Here is a 19239-nt window from a genome sequence, read left to right on the forward strand (position 1 = left end):
GGTACCGCGGCCCCCCGCGGGTGCCAAACCCGCCCAGCCGGTACCAAGCCCCCAGCCGACACCAAGGTCCCCGGCAGGTACCGAGCGCCCAACCGGCACCGCGTCCCTGCCGGCACCGGGTCCCCAGGCGTTTTGCTGCCGCGGCGCATCAGGCCGTGGGTGCCCGTGGGCCAGGCTGGGGTCTTCCCCTAGGGGACGCGGGCAGCAGCACGAGGCTGATTTCGTCTCTCCGTCGTGATTCAGGTCTCCGGGAATGGCGGGGTGGACAGAGGCTCCGGCACGTCGTGGCTTTGACCTTGCTGGATGAGCTTGGCAGAGGGAGATGGGGCTGGAGACCGGACGGAGACAAGGCTGCAATGCAGGTCCAAGGTCCATCCAGGGGACAGGGCTGCAGACAGGCTACCTACGCCGTAGGTGTGCGGAGATGGGACAGGAGACAGAACCACAGGACCATTGAGGTTGGAAGGGACCTCTGGATATCATCTAGTCTAACCCCCCTCCTTGAAGCAGGTTGGACTGTGTCCAGTCACGTTCTGAACATCTCCGAGGATGGAGACTCCACAAGCTCTCTGGGCAACCAGTGTTTGACYGCAGGAAGACAAGCACACCTACAGCACAGCCCAGGGAAGCGCTGGGTGGCCAGGCTTAAACAGAGCTCCTGGGCCTACATGGGCAGAGGTGGGGAGCCCCGGGGGAAATAAGGCATATTGGTGCCCTCAGGGTGCTGAGAGGGTTGTCTAAGAGGTCAGCTCTGGTGGGGACGAGGCAATCGCAGAGCACAGAGCTCAACGGCATTGCAGGGAGGCCCTGATGGTCTCTGAGCCTGGGCATCACACGCGTGCTCTGCCCGCAGCCAGCTCCCACCACAGGAACCAGGCTCTCCCAGGTGGCTGAGCCATGACGTGGGAGCAAGGGTGCTCCACGAGAAAGCATGCCACAAAATGCAGCATCTCTGCAAAGGTGACCATCAAAGGGTCCAACTCATGCCATTCCTGATGACCTGGGCAGGGGGAGCTGGGCTGGTGGGACATCTGCTGCCTGGCTAGGGGTGAAACCACACCTGGGAGGACCAGGTCTCTCCCTGGGAGCTGGGTGCTCAGTCCATGGGTCCTCGTTCAATCTGGAGTGCCCTTAAGTTTGTAGCTGTCATATACACAAGACAGAGGTACCAAGACACGTTTCTGGCTGCTCATCAACTCCTGACCAGCAGGATCAGCTGGATGCAGGATCCTTCCTGACCTTTTGGCTGGTTGTAGTAGGCCACCTCATGCTGTCCTGCCCTCCTCRGAGCCATGGGATGCTAGCAAGGAGAAAAGGAGGAGCGTAGAAGAGCAATATGAGGCCACAGGAGGCACTTGGCATCTCAGCTGCATCTTGTGCCAGCTGAAAGCCTACGACTGAATTTGGGGGACGTTTCAGTGGCAGCCAGACTGCTGCCTCCCACTCCCCTGGGTTTCCTGCAGGAAAACCAGGCTCTGTTAGCCGTGCACAGCCTTCCCCTAGAGAATGGGTATATTGCCCCAGGACTAGACCCCTGCAGGAGAAGGGGGTCCCAGGAGTGCTGGAGGGCTAAACAGGAGCAAGGCAGAGCGGTGGTGGCCGGGCTCGTCCCTGGTTGTCCGTATCATCTGCAGTGCTGGACCGACACGGCTCATGTGCTGCACAAGTGGGTCAGCGCAAAGCCTCCCGGGGAGCAGCAGCCACCTCCTTTCCTCCGAGTATAAATGAGAACATCTTGGCTCCAGGCTGGACTGAGGCAGAGGCTCATTTAAAATAGATCTGCTCGCCCTCCCTCACCTCGCCTGGCTGCGGCACAAGCAGCGCCGGCAGAGAAAGCCCTAGAGAGCATCGTGTCGGGGTTGAGCTCAGCTGAGCTGCGCTCGAGCCCCTAGAAAAGACTAAGATGGGGGGGGGTCCCGAGCCCCAGCCCCCATGCTCCTCCAGGGGAAATCATTTCACATTTAAACATTTTTGATTCTTTTAATTCCATTCCTCCTGTTCACAGTAACGCCCTGGCTGAATCCCTCCTGAGCTGCCTAGGGATGGTTGCTCCTGCGGCAGCCGGACCTGCTGCCTCCTGCTCCACCACGCTGCCAGCGAGGACCTGGCTCCATCCTCCATGGGGTTGCTAGCAACCAGGAGCCCCGTTGAGCCCCATAACTCCTGCTACCTCCTCTCACTCCGGTGGGCATTGCCAGGCCAGGGCTCTATCCCACCCTCCCCTTCCCAGCACCTCCCCTGCCGGATCAGAGAGCTGAGTTAAGGCTGCGATGAACCCAAGGAAACGATTCCCTGCACCGCAGCACCCAGACCATCCTTGCAGACCGGGAGAGCTGCAGGGAGCTGGGGAGCCACATGAATTACATCCCCAGCATAGTCTCAGTGCAGGGTGGGATCAGCTGTAGCTCTTGCACTGGATTCCCTCTTCCAAGCACCTGCCCTCTGGATCTACTCCCACCTTCCCCTTCTCCCACCAGGGCTCACAGGCCTGCCGGTAACAAAAGCCTTTGGGTACCTGGTTGTAGCTCTGCAGCACAAACGCAACCGCGAAAGCGCCTGGCTTGCGTCGCCTTGAAGTTTGCCGAGTATTTTAAGCAGTGACTCACGTTATTTCAATGGGCGCCCTCCCCACACACTCCGGAGACACACGAAACAACGTTAACGGCTGCTTTGCTTTTCATCTCCGATCCCCGCTTGCTGTGCAAAAGGGGGTCAAAAGCATTTAGAAGTGGAAGCGAAAGGCAGAACAAGGGAGGGATGTGCCCAGGATGGTAGAGCAGAGCGCAGGAGAGTGGAATTAGCCCCAGCTCTCCTGATTCCCGCTTCCCAAATCCCACTGATTGCCTCTTATCAATCAATGCTTTGCAGAATGTTAAGGAATTAAAAGCTGCAGCAAGGCTGGGGGGTAGGGTAGCCTCAGCCTGACTTTCCCTGGAGAGGAGCTGCCAAGGGGGTCACGCTCAGGCGAGGCCCTCACCTCCACCCCCTCATCCTCTGCTGAGCACCCCTGTAGTAGGACACACGTGCGCACGGGGGCTCTGGGCACACGGGGGCTGGTGCGCGTGCGCTCGAGGAAATCTCTCCCACGCTGTTTTGTCAGACAGCTGTATGGGAGAACTCAAGGCTGGGAACAGACTCCAGGAAACTCAGATCATCTCCTTGGCCACACTGCAGCGATTTAACCCAACCGGGGGCTGCTGAATTACGTCCATCGATTGGCACTTTGAAAAGTGCCACAACCTCCCACAAAGTTGGATTTACTGCCCGGAGACAAGCGGCCGGGTCTGAGCTGTACCTGCTGTGGGAGGGAGGCAGGGGCCAACGTTGATATGGTTGTTTCATGCCCAGACCTTCCCCAGCAAGGGCGGCTAGACCAGCCTCACACACCTCCGCCAYGCAAAGCTGGGCAGAGGAAGTGCACTTCAGGACAGGATTTGAAGCAGGTGACCTGCCACCTGCAGCCCTCTGGCTTCCTCCATGCAATAACGAGCAAGAAACACAGCAATAATTTCTTGCTGAGACAAGGAACCTGCAGCACCAAGCACAGCTCAGCTGCTCTAGCACCAGCCAGGGCTAGTCTACACTTCAGCAAGGACTGCAAGGCCTCCAGCCCAAGGGCGACAGCCTCTCCTCCCAGTGCTCTCCTGGCCCACCCAGTGCATGAGGAGCACCCTGGGCAGGGAGCAAGACAGTGATGATGGAGAGGAAGGGCTGCAGGTGCAGTGACAAAGTGGATGGGTATTTTGCAAAAAGGGTCTACGCCATCTGCCAGATGACAGCAGGCAGACATTGAGCATCTTTCTGGCAGTGCATCCGACCCAAGGTCTGAACCCCCAAGGGTTTAAAAAGCAGCTCCACAGTTCCCAAAATCAGACCCCTCATGGCACCACTCACTAGTAGACATTAGGAGAGAGCAGGCAACAACCAGGGCTCCCTCTCCCCTCCACATAAGGCCCAAGCACCAGGCATGATGAAGGATGAGCATCCTCACCTCACAGCTGATCCCCCAACACCAGGGTGGGGGGAGACAAGCTCTGCTAATGCCCCAGATGAAGCTCTCTGCCTTTGAAGAGCAGCATCGCTATGGGATAACTGCATCTCCACAGGGAACAAATGACCCCATGGGCTTTGGTCACATCCATCACCTTGCCTTGAGGGATCCAGTCCTGGCTCAGCCTGCAGCCCTGAGTGACACACCCAGGCCATGTCCCCCTCTGCCCCTCTTTGTTGTCCGAGTGGTGCAGAGCTAGTTGCTCCCTCCAGGAGGCTGAGCACACAAGCACAAGATGAACCAGCACTGCAGCTCCATGCCTGATGTTCGTTTCTTCTTGCAGCAGCTTCGCTGTGCTCTTGTTAACCATTAGTAACCCTTAGTCTTCAGCAGGTAAAGTGCAGGAGTTTGGCCATTACACCAGAGTAATTTGGCTTAGGAGAGACCTAAGAAGTCTCTAGTCCAGCCTCCTGCTCAGGGCCACATTCACTCAAGGCTTGAAAAGCTCCAAGAGCAGAGAGGCCCCATTGCTTTGGGCACTCGGCCCAGGACTGTACCACCCTATGGGCAAGGAGTCCTTCCTTTTCCCAACCTCAACCCCAGATGACCTAGCTTGTGGCATCACCGAGAGGAGTTTGGCTCCACTGTAATGGTAAACACCCCTCAAGAAGTCTCAGGCTGCTGTTAGACACCCCTCAGTTTCCTCTTGGCAAGACTAAACCAGCCCACCTCCTGCCTCCTCCTCTCCTTGCAGGCCCTGGCCATCTTGGTAGCCTCCACTAGCTCCTCTGGTTTCTCCACATCCCCCTTCACCAAGGGGGGGGGGGGTCTAGATATGGTTTCCACTATGCTGAGCAGAGGTACAACAACCTTCCTCAACCTGGTGACCACATTCCTATGTGTCACCCATGTACTGAGTGATGTTATGTTATTAGAGCCACTGCTGACTCTTATTCAACCTGATGTCCACACTCCCCCCCAGCTCCTTTTCAGCAAGGCTTCTGCCCAGTCACCACCTAAGCTTGCACTGATTTGTTTCACTCTGTTTTGAGCTAGCTGTGCTCAGGCCGCCAAACAAATTTTACCCAGCATACAGCACAACACTAACCTTTCATTTTATTTCAAAGTTTAAAAGATTGCTAAAAAACAATTTAGGGCCAGTTACAATTATCTGTAGCTACTCACAAAGACATCCAACAAACCCCCAAACCATATGAAGAACACAGACCTCACCTCCATGGTCCTCCTCTCCATCTCTGCAGCACCAAAGACTGGAGGAGAGAAGGAATGGGCTGGGCTCTCTGAATCAGGAAAAGCAGAGAGCATATTCCCACTGAAGACTTACTTCTAGAGAAAGACCATCTTGTCAGCAGCAAGAATGAGGCTACCAGGTATAAATGTTAAAGAGGGAAGATCTGAGTCCCTATCAAGATGGTTAAATCACTGAATCACCCGTTGGTTCCCACCAGGAGAGCTACAGAGTTTCAGACCTTGAATGACTGCATGAGAAGGAAGCATTTATCACTCCATCCTGCCAAGGCTGGGATTGAGAGCTGGTTTCCAAGCTCAGCCTGCTGCAGTATGTTTATCTCACAGATCTAGTGAAATGTAGCCACGAAGAACAGAGCTGTGATTCGTAGCCACTGGCATTTTTCCTCCAGGAAATCAGGCAAGAAAGTTGCTCCCCTGGATGTCAGAGGCTAGGGAAGCCAGCACTGGACAAACATGCTTCACACCAGTGAGGTGTCAGCACATCTCAAGCCTTCAGGCTCAGCCCAGGTTGCCTGCAGTGACTGGAGGAGACCATGTAGCTGACTGTCCTCACTCCAGCTCTCAGCTGTACCTCCCGGACTGTTCCTGGCCCTGACAGGGAAGGTGGTTTGTCAAGTCCCTTTCCAGCCATTTCACAGTTCCCATTAAGGGCCCAGAGAACAGCCAGGAGGTGGTTTTAACTAGTCCAGCTGCCCAGGGAGGTCTCAGATATGGGGAAAGAAGCTCCTTCGGTCTCTGTGCAGCAGTTCCGGCAGTTCTTGTCATCTTTGCCTGCCCAGTCAAGCTCCGACTTCCGCTTCAGAACTGAGCGGAGCTGAGACTCATACCCACTGTCCCTTACACTGACACACGTCCTTCGGAGCAAGTGCCTGTCCACAGGCAGAATCCTGCTGCCCTGGACTCCTGTCAACATGGAGAGCAGCCCAATGTCCCAGTCTGACTCAGAAGCTGTCCTGAAGTCAAGGTCAGCCTGTGTGTTGTGAGAAAGAGGAAGAGGGAGCCCAGGGCCAGGAGTCAGCTCTTTGCTATGGCCTGGGAGGTCAGGTAGTTCAGGGGCTACTTTCTCTGCTGCTCTAACACAGAGCGAGCGGCAACATCTGGCTTCAGCCACAGGCAGTTTTTGGGAGGGCAGCTGGCCAGCAGGACAGCTGGTCTTGCTCACTGTGGAGGTCCTGCACCCCAGATCATGACCATCCACAGGCAAAGGTGTACTTTCATCCTCCTCTCTGAGCTGCTTCCCATGGGAACTTGCATTCACTCTACTCCAGCCATACTGGCTGATGGTGCTTGCTGCAGCCATCTCTGTAGGATCAAAACCCACAGAAACAGCTTCAAGAGAAGCTGGCTGTGTTGCAGGGTCCCCACTCAGGCACAGCTCCAAAGCAGGGGAGCTACGAGGTCTGGTGCAGAGCTCTGTGCTTAAGGGCAAGCTGCCAGCCTGTGCCACCCAGGGCAAGTCCAGCTCAGATATGCGCCCTGCATCCTGCACACCCGTCCCACCATCCACCGGGTTTGTCTGCTCATATTGAGAGAGGGCACCAGCCAGCTCCAGCCTGGGCTTCTTTCCCACCTGGGCGCTCTGTCTGGAGGAGAGCTGGCGTTTCCTGGAGACGGGCAGCGCTTGCAGAAGATGGCTGACAGGCCCAAGCATTTGCTGTTTATGAGGTTCAAACGAAGAAGCAATTGCTGTTCTGACCTGAGCAGTCTCTACATGGGTCTCCTGGCTCAGGCTAGGAGCCACACCTGAATCTGTGTCCCCCACCACAATAGATCCTTCTGTGGTGCCCTGCACAGCACAGACCCCTCTGGCGAGTCCTGCTCCAGCAGGCCACCCCAAAGAGCAGTTCTCAGACAATCCCTTTTCTTCTCCGAGATTACTGACCCTGTTACTGGGCAGGTGAGTGGAGCATTCCTTCATCTTCAGGCCAGGATCAGCCTCTGCATCAATAAACAGTTCCACAGGAGCCTGCTGGCTCTCCTTTCTCAGCTCAGCTGTCAGCATCTCATTTCCTCTGGTAACTTGTGCTTGAGGCATTAAGTGTTCATCTGTCAGGCAGGACTGCGGCACCCTGAGAAGAAGCATCAGTTAACACTTGCTCTCTCTAGCCTTAGGAGCTCTCTTTCCCCCAGGAAGACAAAGCATTTTCTGCAGCGCAGGCTGTTTGAGACCCTTGCTCGGGAGGCAGTAAGAAAGTTTAGACAGGTATCCCCAATATTGCCACCGGCAGAGGAGACAGCCAGCACAAGAGATCTCTCACTTCTTGGCAGCCAGAGCCCTGGGCACAGGAGTGCTACAGGGCACCAGGGTTTGTGTCAGACACGGGGACAGAAGAGAAGGACCCAGCTGTCCTTTCCAGTTTAAAAGGCTCTAGAAATCCACAGGGAATTTCATGAAGCAGAGAGCCCACAAACTCAACTCAAAAGAGGAGCATTTCCCACAGCTCATCTAAGCCTTGCCTGGCAAGCGCCATGCTATGCAATACCAGGTCAGTTCTGCAGGGTCAATCCAAGCCCTCTGTTCCCTGTTGGCAGATTTCCTGGCATGGGGCATGAAGTAGGAACCAGTGCCACAGGAGCATGGAGATTCAGGTCCTGTTACTGTGACCAGGCTACATGGTAGCACGCTGCTCCAGCAGTTACCAGGAACACAAAGACTTACTTGGCTGACTGCTCCACAAAGTTGTTGGTGAGCTGTGAGATAACGTGATCCACAGGGGCATATTGAGAGTCGTCCAGTGCAAACCGCTTGTGCTGGGGGCTCTGGAGATGCTGGAAGGTGGCAAAGGCCCTTTTAGCAACACTTATGCTCTCACCAGAGGGAAATTTGCAGTAACACCCACCTCCCGCAGCCTAACAGGCTAGAGGGCAAAGTCTTTACACCACATAGGGCTGTTTGGAAGCAGATTTAGGAAACGCAGGCAACACTGTTACCCCAGGATGCTTACAGTGAGTGTTCTGTTCCCATAGACACCTGCTGATGAGGAGGTTGTGTCTGTATCTAACAGCAGCCTACGGCTTTCCCCAGCAGCGACTAAAAACGCAGACTCCAAATATGTAGTGTCTATCGCTAAAGGCTGGGCTCTCCACCAAGCCACCCCATTTGGCATCTCGTAGCAGATAAAACCCCCTTCCTACTTTTTTAAATCAGCCTATGTCCCCCAACTGCCATGGAATAGGCTTCCCACCTTGCAGCCCAGGTAACAGTATGGTCCTCAAGGCTTTCCCACCACCAGAGATGAGCATGTCATGCTCAGACCAGGAGGTCTAAGCACAGATATACTATGGCTTTCATCTGCAAGACCGATCCTATTAGATACGAGGAAGGCTGCATGTATAAAAATCTGCCTTCTTTCTAAAAGGGTCTGTACTGATAACAGACACATCATGATAACTAAGTGGTTGAGTGGATCCCAAAGCTTTTTGCAAGGAACCAGGTCCCAGGGGAGCTCTTACCTTTTGCAGTTCTTCAAAGGTCTCTTGGCAGCACTCACAAAATCCCCTCTTCTTCTTTGGCACAGTGACTGGTGTGGACTGCGGGCTCTTTTCTCCCTCGCTGAGCATTGGACAGCCCTCCATGTCCCTGCAAGATAGCGGCAAAGATCTTCCCTGATCACAGTTCACAGGAGAACTGCAGCAGCAGGCACGCAGATCCCACATAAAGACCAGGGATGGAGTGCTGCCTTTGAGCTACAGCTGTTTAACCTTGAACAGCAACAGTGGGAGCTGTAGGGACCAACAGGGCTCCTTTTGCCACCATCCAGAAGACATTTCTCCAGGAATCCTCTTCAAGGATTTCTCTAAATCCCAGGAACCCACAGGGCAACAGCTAGCATGGGAGTTGGTTAAACTCTTGCACAGAAGTAGCTACAACCTACCTGGCCCTGCAAGAATTCAAGAGGCTTTTCAGAGGCTCAAATGGGCTGGAGCTTTTGGGTGCCAGGAAGTTCAGGTTAGGAAAGCTTTTGAACTGGTAATGGAAGGGTCGGAATTGCCTGGAAGAAGCAGATCAGGACATCATATTTCTGACAATGACAGCATGGTTAAAGTTCTCATCCCTCCCTCAGAGGGGTTCAATGCACTGACTCCTTTATGATGGGACACTGGCCACTGATGTCTCTGTTTGGCTATTCCAGAGATTCCACATTTCTCACTGGGGCAGGAAAGTACTAAACCCAATTCCTGGTATGGCATTAAGGGGAGGATGCTTTGAACAGAAGGCAGGCTTGCCTGCTCAGCTGAAAAACCCACTTTGCACCCCCAAGGTACATCACTGGCAGCCAGTGCAGTATTTTCAGCTACACAGCAGCATGGGAAAGTTTCAGCTCCCAGATGACATCTCTCTTCTTTGTGCTTTATTGCAYGCAGCCTGTAAAACCTAGTATTTGACCCTGCAGCTGCCTGAAGTGTTGTCTTCAGAATAATTAGTGCTCTAGATACTGTTAGAGTTAGAAACACCACAGAGATCAGATCCCCTTGTGCAGGATGTTGTAATCAAGTTACAGGCCTTGACCTCATGCACTTCAGTGGACTCCCCATTTCAGAGGGCTCAAGCAGATTAAGTGACCTGCCCAGGATCACACATGGAATCTGAGCAAGGAAGTAAACTCTGTTACCAAGCCTYGTTTAGCACCTTTCTTCTGACATAYGAGCCACCTAGATTATTTCTCTGAATCCCCTTTGCCTCCTCTAGAGGAGTGTYGGCTTCCTGGTGTTTGAGAGGGCCTTCAAAGACAACACGCTCTGCCTTGTGGAAAAAATATTCACTGCCCCCCTCATAAGGGGCAGAGGGCGTAAAGGATTCCCTCCCTGGGAGTCCTTGAAGTTTTAAAATAGTTTGGCTGTGATATTTAGAAAAACCTCATTTACCTGCTCTGGTCTTCAACCTTCAGAAAAGGGGGTTTCAATTTTCCTGCTGGAAAGACAGTTGGTTAGAATTTACCCTGGCCAAATTCTCCACTTTATCATCCAGTCCCTAACTGAATTGGGCTCTAGAGCCAARCTCATCAGTATTTCTACCACCTGTGAATGCCAAGTGCTGGCTAAGCATAGCTAAGACAGAATTCAGAAAACATTCAGAAATTTTGGGTAATCTACAGCAGCCTCATCTCCAGAGTATCCAGTAGGCTGACCAAACCCTGAAGGTAGTACAACAGTGGACCGTTTTCACTATTAAACTTGGAAAGAACATCCAGCTTCTCCCTGGACCTTCATGCAAAAGCCTGGATTTCGGAATGGCTCAGACCAGGACTCTTAAGTCTAGGAAAGCTGYGAGCTAAAAGCTGCTGGAGACAAACCAATGTTCACTTAACACGCTGCATAGCCAAGCCTGGCATGAGAATACTGCTGAATAGCAATGTCTGGCCTCAGCTTGGTCCCTGAGGAGGGCAAAAAGCAGCTACACTTCCTACAGAGAAATATGTTAAGGGAGCTGAAGAAAGCCTCAGCAGTGCATTCGGTGAAAAGGCTTTCAGAGCCAGGCAGATGAATTCCAGCAGATGACCAGGCTGGGAGAAGATGCTGCCTCCCTCCCATCTGGCAGGCTTGTTCAACTTATGGCTGATAACGTTATGGTCAGTCTGAAAATCTTAGTACAGACCTGATTTAAAAAACAAAACAAACAAAAAATSCCTCACACACTAAGGTACCACCAGTGGGCATCTGCCTGACCCCGACACCAACGCTCTTGYGTCTCCCTCATTGCCTCTGAAGGGCAAGAAGCTTTATTTTCTTGTAACCCTGGAGCTCAAAGCTGTTTTCTCCAAACAAGTTTTAATCTTGATCTCTGGAAAGGCTGAGTCCACCTGCCCCCACTAACTATAGTTCCTCGACTCTCATCCCGAGCTTGCATCAAATGTACTGTTACAATGCTGAAATAGCTATTTAAACACAGGATCAATGTTTCCACATAAATGCTGCCAACCACTTAGCACTTCTGAAAGCAAAACTTCGTTTAGGGAGCCCAAATAAAACCAAGACTGGCGTGCAAGTCCAAAGCTCTTATGGCAGAATGCTGAACAGTGACAAACGGTTCGGCTGTCTCAAGTTCCCAGGCAGAGCTCAGAGCATGCCACAGTTTAGAGGTCTTAGCTTTCAGCAGACAATCTGGCTGACAGCTTTTCAAGCCTTTTTTCACAACCTTTACCCCAAACTGGAAAATAATCTTCCAAGTGTCACACGCAGAATCCAGGCTAGAGTTCAACCCAAGGTATTACTGAATTTTGAATTACTGAATTCGCTCTCCAATAGGCCAAGTCAAGCAAGTCAGAAATTGGTTTACGTCACCAGAGCAGATTCCAGTGCCACAGTTGGCTCTGGTCTAACTGCAGATGAGAACCTGTTTTTTCCCTCCCCTCCCTTAAAAGTGTTAGCCCTAGATTGGTGTCTCAGCAGTATATTTCAGCCTAACAGAAGTGAGTGGGTTGTGAGGAACATGCTCTCCTCTCTAGGATGCATTATTATTCAAAACTTAGTTTGAGGCAGTGGATTCAACACACAGTGCCAGCAGCACAGTTCTTAGGTGCCTCAGGATTCTGGGAGTTGAGCTGCAAACAGCTCATGGGATTTTTAAAAACAGTCCCCAAAACCAAAGGCATAACGTTCTTAGCTGTTTTAGGAGGCTGCAGCTAGACTCAGACAAGGAGTTACAAAAACCATTCAAGAGAAACTGCCTTAACAGTTACCAGACTTTGAAAATCCATCTGAAACGTCAACAAACCAAATTCTAAATGAGGCTTCTTCAAGCAATTCTGCATTCAAGCACAAATGGGAACACAACTTCCAGGCCTACCTTTGCGAACTTTTGATCCAGGCGCAAGGCATTTTGCCTAAAGGGAAGAGTGACACATTTAGTATGGGAGCCAGTGCAGGCAGAACTGTAATTACTGATCCCAGAGCAGCAAGTTGGGATTACAGCAGTCTCACCCACCACTTCAGAGCTCCTGCATCACAGACTGTATCGCCTCCCCTTAATATTTTGTCTCCCAGTTACCTAGAGTTACTTTAAATATGATGTACAGGTGGCATACTCTGCTCTTATGCCCCATCTACTCACTGGCCTTTCCAAGGCATTAAAAAAGTTCAGAAAGTCAGCACTCTAGTCRCACATGATCTTGGTTTTACACTCAGTTCCTTACAAGTCAAAACTYGGTATTAGTTGTGCTACAGATGAGGTTGCTAGCTAACAGCTACCTCCCTACTTTATAAAAAGGAAAAAGCCTTTTAATTGTGTCATCTACATCAATGAGCAGAAGCAACAGATTATCTGATGTTGAATCAAAACCTAGAAGACCACCCTGCTTATTAGCCCACAATGAGCTAGAAGAATTGGTTAGAGCTATTGTGGGATCCCGAGCGCCTCAAACTGGGCAGGAGTGAGATCAGTTACCTCTGTCTTCTGGCTCCGTTTCCTTGCTCCTGAGATGGCACGCAGCAGCTGTTGAGCGTAGGACAACATTTCTGTGCAGGTGGGATGTCAAAGAGCCATAGCTGAACAAGACAAGGTGAGCTGTTCCTCCTCCTGCCTATCTGCACCGAGGAGAGCATGCAGCGCCTGAGCCTGCCATCATCTGGCAAAGTGTCACTACTACACAGTTGATTCTCCCAAAAGGAAGCCAAGAAAAAATAGAGTGCTCTGAGGGAAGGCTCCCCACTTTACTCTTTAGCAAAGCAGGAGGCTTGTTTAAGTCTCTGAAGAAATTAGACACCATTAGAAGTTTTGCAGTAGATGGACCAGACCTTGGCTTTTGAAAGCCTTGGCAGACTTGCAACACTGCTGCAAGTTCAGCAGAGCTGGCTGCCCAGGAACACGTGCTAGCAGCAGCAGCCTCCATCGCACACCCAGACAAGTTCAGCCAGGCCTGCATGTCACTGTCAGCAGAAACCCAGGAGCCTTTTACTCTAGGCCTACTATTAGAATCACAACTTCTTCACCTGTCTTCCCGTCACCCCCTTCCCATGGAGACGGGAAGCTCCTTCCAACACAGATCCTCAAACATCAGCACTTCCTAATTAAAACAACTAAATCCTGCCATTACTGTTATCTGTTTCCAAGTCAATTAACAAGAATGGTCTTTCTGAACAGAGCCATGCACTGACCAAGCTATTAACTGCTCATAGTATCATAGCTTCAGTATTTTATAACATACTTAATGTTTCCTGTTGTCTACAGGACAATACCATGTTCTACATAAAGAGCTAACCTGGTTTTTGAAGGCCAGACCTAGCTAGCTACAGCCAGGAGAGCATCAGTCAAGTACTACGTATTCTTTGCAAATTCTTTCTTCTTCCAGACAACGCGCTCACCACATCTCTTCTGCCCTACCTGTCTTTAAATCACTGATTTACCAGAACCTAAATTCCAGTAATACAGAGAAGGATACCATCGACGTGCACGATCTGGACTCCCCACAAACGAGCAYTGGCGAGGATACCGTTGCCACTGCAGGTGTCCTGAACAAACAAGAGGGATAGGGGAAGGTACAGCTCAAAACCAAGATGACTGYGTGAGCCTATGCAGCTCTAAATCTAGTTTAGTGCTTTCTTTTCTGTTGCTCAGTTGCCAGACCAACTGGTCAGTGTTATTAAAACAAACTTCAGGGCGCAACCAAAAAGGTTCAAACTCATGCTTTATCTATCCCAAATCAACAGCAGCATCTAGTTCATATTTTTAATTCCTGCTATAACGTGAGCTTCCAAGGTGGGCACCAAGATCCTCTTGGCTGCTGTGATATCAGTGTAAAGACTCYAGAGGAGCTTTTTGCTCCCACTATGTGGCTTTAATTCTTCCCAAGCTAAAAACGCCTCTAACAGTGGTCTTACATGAATAATTCTCTTGTGTTGAGCAACCAGACCCTGGGACGGGCCTTAGAAGTAGCTCAGATGGAAAGATGGAATGGTTCTGCAAAGAACAGTGTCTGGAAACACTGCACAACACTCAGAGCCACAAGTGACTGTTTCACACCTTCACCAGCCCTATAGTCTGCTTCCGTTGAAAGTCAGGGGCTCTGAAGAATTGGCTGCCACTACCCCGGCAATGCTCAGCAGTCCTTTGAACATATCCAGCTGGAGAGAAAGCCCACCCACGTGGTGCCTACCTGATTCTTCATGACCTTCTGCAGCAGTTCCTTTCCTCGGCTGATCAGGGCCTAYGGAAGAAAGAAGCCAAGTAATGTGTTAGAGCCAAGAGCTGCCAGGCAGCAGCAAGCTGAGGACAGAACGGCTGTCCATTAAGAATGATTTCTAGTGATACGCGCTCTCTGCTGGGGAGAGCAGTCTGGCCAGGACTTTGTCTCAAAGACAACAAGACTCAGTATTTCCAGGGAACAAAAACCACAAAGGCACCCTTTAGGCCCACATTGAGTAGTCATTCAGCCAAGGCTCAGCTTTTATTGAACAGCAGTGAAAGCTCCAGAGTGAGCCAAGAGGAAGCCGCATCTTAGCCTTGAAGCTCCATGTGCCACATCCCACCACGCTGCCAAGGGTTAGAAACATCCTTGCCAGGCCGTTCCCGAGAAGGGAGTCCCTTTTGCTAGCCTATGATTTGGCAGATTTCAGCAACAAGGTTAAGCTCGTTGTAAGACAAGCGGATGGTGCTGTGAGCAAGGACAGRGGAACAGATGCATCATGAGTGAAGCCTCTGACATCAGTTCAGGCATCTCCAAGTGATGCCATGCTGTAGGTGGTCCAGATCCAGCTGGCAGAGATGCCTACAGCCTAGACTGGGGTAACCCATCTCTGCCAGCACTGCTACTCCCCATAGTCACAGCTGCCACCAGAACCCTGCAATCTATGCAGGGCAACTGAACTTTGGCCACAAGTTTATCACTGATCAGAAAGCCCAACTCAGGCATGGTGAACAGGACCTACAGAAATCCCTTCTTGCAAGCTGGACTTGTAGGTCTCCTCCCAAATTACAATTGCTCTGCTCTGTTGGTGAGCGCACATCCACCACAGCCTGCAACAGCTCTGAGCCAGTTTTAACTGTCTACARTTCTCTGGTCTTTCTAGATGCACGTCTGCAGCAGGACAGATTGCCTGTTCTGCTGGAAAGCCAACCAAGCCTTGTATTTCCTCTGCCATTTAAGTAGGTGACCTTTTACTAGCTCACAGCTGTCATGTGCRCTTTGGGGTGGACAATGATGCACAGATACAAGGAACATCAGTACAAATATAAATGGTCAGGCTGGGACAAACACAACATGATTGCTCAGAGCAGAAACAACTCCCTTCTACCACTAGTCTCAGGTTCTACTCTCTAYACAGCCTTTGGGTCAAACCTTGAGGTGGTCTAATCACTTACAGTGTCTGGTGGCTTCTGGTGAGGTCTGGTATGGTTCCCTTTGGAGGCAGAAGGCACYGGGCTCTTGGCTTTTGCACCTTCTGAGGTAACGTTGCTCCACTTCTCGGTCCGAGTCCTGGCCTTGTCTCGTTTGGCCTCTTTGCTGCTGGAAACCACATAGCTGACTTCTTTACTCAGGAAGCTTTCGGTCACCTGGAGCCAAAGAGAGAACAGCGCTAGCTCCAACACCTTCCAACAGCTCTGAGATTTGAAAGAGTCCTGCTGAGCAAAAGCTATTGCCTTTAACTGACCCACTCAGAGCTAAGGGGCTGCTGAATGTACTCATCTTTACAAATAGCTCTTCCTTCCATTCCTCACTGCCAGCTCCCAGAAGSAGAGGCAATCCTGTGATGAGCAGTTAGCACACTTCCTATAGATAACAAACTGCAAATAATCGGTCTTCAGATTGAGACTTCCTTGACAGGATGCTGTCTCATATCATTTACTCCTCAAACAATAATTTCACAAAAAAGCAAGGGCTGTTTTTTCAGGCATTCCGTTTCTATTAGTTACTTAAGTAGCAATCAGCTTCAGAGAGCTGAGTATCCAACCTCAGTCCCCTTTGAGACATCCAGATGCGAGCTTTAACATTACACAAGTCGCCAGTTTCCTGCTCACATTGGAACAATTTGTCTAGGGCCCTGAGAGCACTMCAAGCATCTCCCGCTCCAGGGACCACATCACTCCCCCTCACAAGTCAGCAAGTCTCACAACGCTGAGGAGGAAAGTCTTGTAGCAGCAGGGCACTTATCTGGACATCTGGGATATAATCCCATTGGCAGGACCTTTCTATTAGAAGGCAGCTCTATATATTTCTCACCAAGGAARCCTTTCAGCTACTGGAACCTTGACAGGGAAGCTATAGCAGAGGCAGTTATGTTTTAAGGCAGATGGATCTGTGATAAGAGCTATACAGCTATTTGCCATTGGGTGAAGAGGCAAAGAAAGCCAACAGGTGAGAAAATGACCCTGGAAGTGATGCACCAGGGTGGAAGAGCTCTGCTGTCAGGAGAACTGGAAAGAATTGGGCAAAGTAAGAACAAAGCAAACAGCTGGGACAAGCAGTTCCATGTAGAACAGGGASCAGAGAACTGGAAAGCCACAGTCTACACACATGGCTTTGCGCAGACGTGTACAAAAGCCCAAGAAAGAGGTGGAAAGTCAAAATGCCTCATCTGGGATAGTGAGACAGGCACGTCAGAAATTCAGTAGAAGGGAGACAGTCATGGGACACTAACACACGAGAACAAAGCATACAGGAAAGATGGAAGTTGAGCAGTTTGAAAACAAGGCTGCTGAACAAGCTAGTTCTGTTGAGTTACAGAATCCCTATGGATTGAGATCCCAGGCCCACTTATAAGAAGTGCCACAAGGTACATTACTGGCTGCCTTGCTAAAACCGGGACCTAGGCTACAGAAACTTATGCTACAGGATATGAAGGATGCTGCAAGCACAAAAAGGAGYAAATCAAAGTCTCCCAGTCTAAATAATGCTCCAGTGTGTCAGGAGTTTAAGATACCATGTGCAAGTCGGAGACTGTAAGATGCTCCTGACTTTCTGCTGAGCAATGGAAAGTTTCAGCTATTAGCACTGAAGAGCTGTTTCACAGGTGGCAGCCACGGTGTACTTGAATTCAGTATCTCCACAGGAGCAAGAGAATGAGAACTTCATTACTGGTGGGCTGTATTTCAGAGAGGGCAGCAACACAAGAGGATGCTTGGTAAGAAGCTAGAGGGATAGTCAAAAGGCTAAAAATCATTTTAAAGTGGTGTGGCAGCTACACCAAGAAATACATGACAATTCAGAGCAAGTGCTTCTCATCAGACTCGAAAGCGCACAGCTAAGTAAGAGATGCTACAAAAAGGAGAGCATCCTTCRATATGTGGAAGGCATATCCAGACGAGGACTGAAAGAAACTAGCAAGTCAAGCGTGAAGATGTGATAAAAAGGGGAAAAATTGAAAGTCAGATTCCCCAAGTACCTACACAGCCAGCACACGATCCTGATGGCAGACATAGAGCAGCAGCAAGAACTAAATGAAGATTTTACATCTGTTTGTAGCATCTGAAGGACTTAAGGAAGTTTTGGAGTGCACATGAGAAAATTTGCCTCAAATTGAGGGAAATACTAAAACAGSCTGAAAAGAAAGAGTAACAACTATTAGGACCCAGTAACGACTACTAGGATGGGTCTGGATGGCTTTTTTTGAGAAAGACATATGGAAAGTCAACAACTGTGTGACAAAAGAGACTTGGCTGGTTTGAATTTCAGAAAATATTTGAAGCCTCTCAGCTTCCTTAAAAAATTAAACTGCCGTAGGCTGCCACAAYCAGATAACCAATTACCACAGACAATCGGGCAGGAGTAAGCAGGCAGTTCTCATAGTGGACGGTCACCAGCAAACGCAGATAGGACCAAGCTATTCAACAGCCCTGTAAGTGATGCGGAAAAGGTTAGTAATAAGATGAGCAAGCTTGATGGTGGCTGTTTAGACACAAGCAGGTCGGGCTGAGAGTGAAAAACTGCGGAATGAAAGAGCAGCAAAATAAAAGCAATTTTATTTGGTGAATCACCTCTCGCTGGGAAGCAATGGGTTAGGAGCTCACTAGCACAAATCACAGACGAGGAAGGGGATTTATAAGCCGCTGTAACGAAACCCGGGAGCAGCCGACCCAATCCCGACTTAAGCACTCAGAACAAAGCCGAGGGCACCGCAGCCCCGCTGGTTACACGCTCACCCGCCCCCAGCGTGGGGGCAGGGGCCTGCCCGGGGGCCAGCGAGGACAAGAGAGCGGCACGAGGGGACGGAGGGCGGCCGAGGCGGGACCAGAGGGCCCGGGAGCGCCCCCCGCCCCGAGCCCCGGGACGGGGGACACGGGGAGCCCCAGCACTCAGGGGGGCGGCCCGGGCAGGCCCCGGGAGCCTCCCCCCCTCCCCCTCCCCCGGCCGGGCACGGGCCCCGGGAGCCCCCCGCCCCGGGCGCAGCTCACCCCGCCCAGGTGCCGGATGGCCTCCGCCAGCTCCCGCGCGCTCCGCCCGCTCGGCACGTCCAGGTAGAAGGATTTACCGCGGAGCGGCCGCGCCGCGGCCGGRCCCGCCATGGCGGCCTGAGGGAGACGGGCCGTGAGGGGCCCTGAGGGGCGCCGAGCCCCACGCTGCCCCCGCGCTTCCCGCCCACACAGCCCGGCCCGACCGGCCCCGACGCTCCCTGAGGTACCGGCGCGCCCCTCCCCCACCCGCCGTTTAAATTTCCTCACGTTCCGCCCCTAACGGCGGCGGGCTACGGCGGCCGCGCAGGGACACGCGGCTCCTCGCGAAGCCAGCGCGGCGCTCCGCCCCCCCCCCCAAGCCCCGAGCCGCCACCGAGCGCCCGGTGCCGCCTCACCCCCGGGAGACCGCCGCGCCTGCACCCGCCCGCGAGCCACCGGGGCTGCTCGAGGAAACGGCACAGGGTGATCGGTGCCACTGAGCGCGGGGGGCGCTGAGGCAGCCGGCGCGGCGTGACCCAGCCGCGGGCGGGGGCTGACCGCTCGCCGCGACTGCGGACACCGAGGGGGACCCTCCCCCCCGCAACGCCTCCGCGTCAAGATTGTCCCCAGCGGCCGCCGTAGCGCGCTGGCGCCGCCCCCCTCCCCAGGC

The 19239-nt window shown here is 52.0% G+C and overlaps 1 protein-coding gene across 3 annotated transcripts; it reads right to left on the reverse strand.

Annotated features, from left to right (window-relative positions):
- Positions 1-5082: 5082 nt before the first annotated feature.
- DBF4B (DBF4 zinc finger B) lies at positions 5083-18758 on the reverse strand. 3 transcript variants are annotated; one of them, XM_026076207.1, is made up of 11 exons: positions 18591-18758; positions 15561-15752; positions 14356-14406; positions 13642-13711; positions 12648-12718; positions 12051-12087; positions 10130-10172; positions 9139-9255; positions 8717-8843; positions 7923-8032; positions 5083-7332 (listed from the first exon to the last, which is right to left on the reverse strand). In XM_026076207.1, the coding sequence occupies exons 1-11, from the start codon at positions 18699-18701 to the stop codon at positions 5940-5942; spliced, it is 2322 nt and encodes a 773-aa protein (XP_025931992.1). In that variant the 5' UTR covers positions 18702-18758; the 3' UTR covers positions 5083-5939. The 3 variants fall into 3 exon arrangements, with proteins under 3 accessions (XP_025931992.1, XP_025931991.1, XP_025931993.1); XM_026076206.1 differs by having other exon boundaries at positions 10130-10175; XM_026076208.1 differs by lacking the exon at positions 18591-18758 and adding an exon at positions 17120-18095 and having other exon boundaries at positions 10130-10175.
- Positions 18759-19239: the final 481 nt, after the last annotated feature.

This window comes from Apteryx rowi, unplaced genomic scaffold (assembly GCF_003343035.1).
Source record: "Apteryx rowi isolate R43461 unplaced genomic scaffold, aptRow1 scaffold_428, whole genome shotgun sequence".
In the NCBI taxonomy this organism is placed as follows: domain Eukaryota; kingdom Metazoa; phylum Chordata; class Aves; order Apterygiformes; family Apterygidae; genus Apteryx; species Apteryx rowi.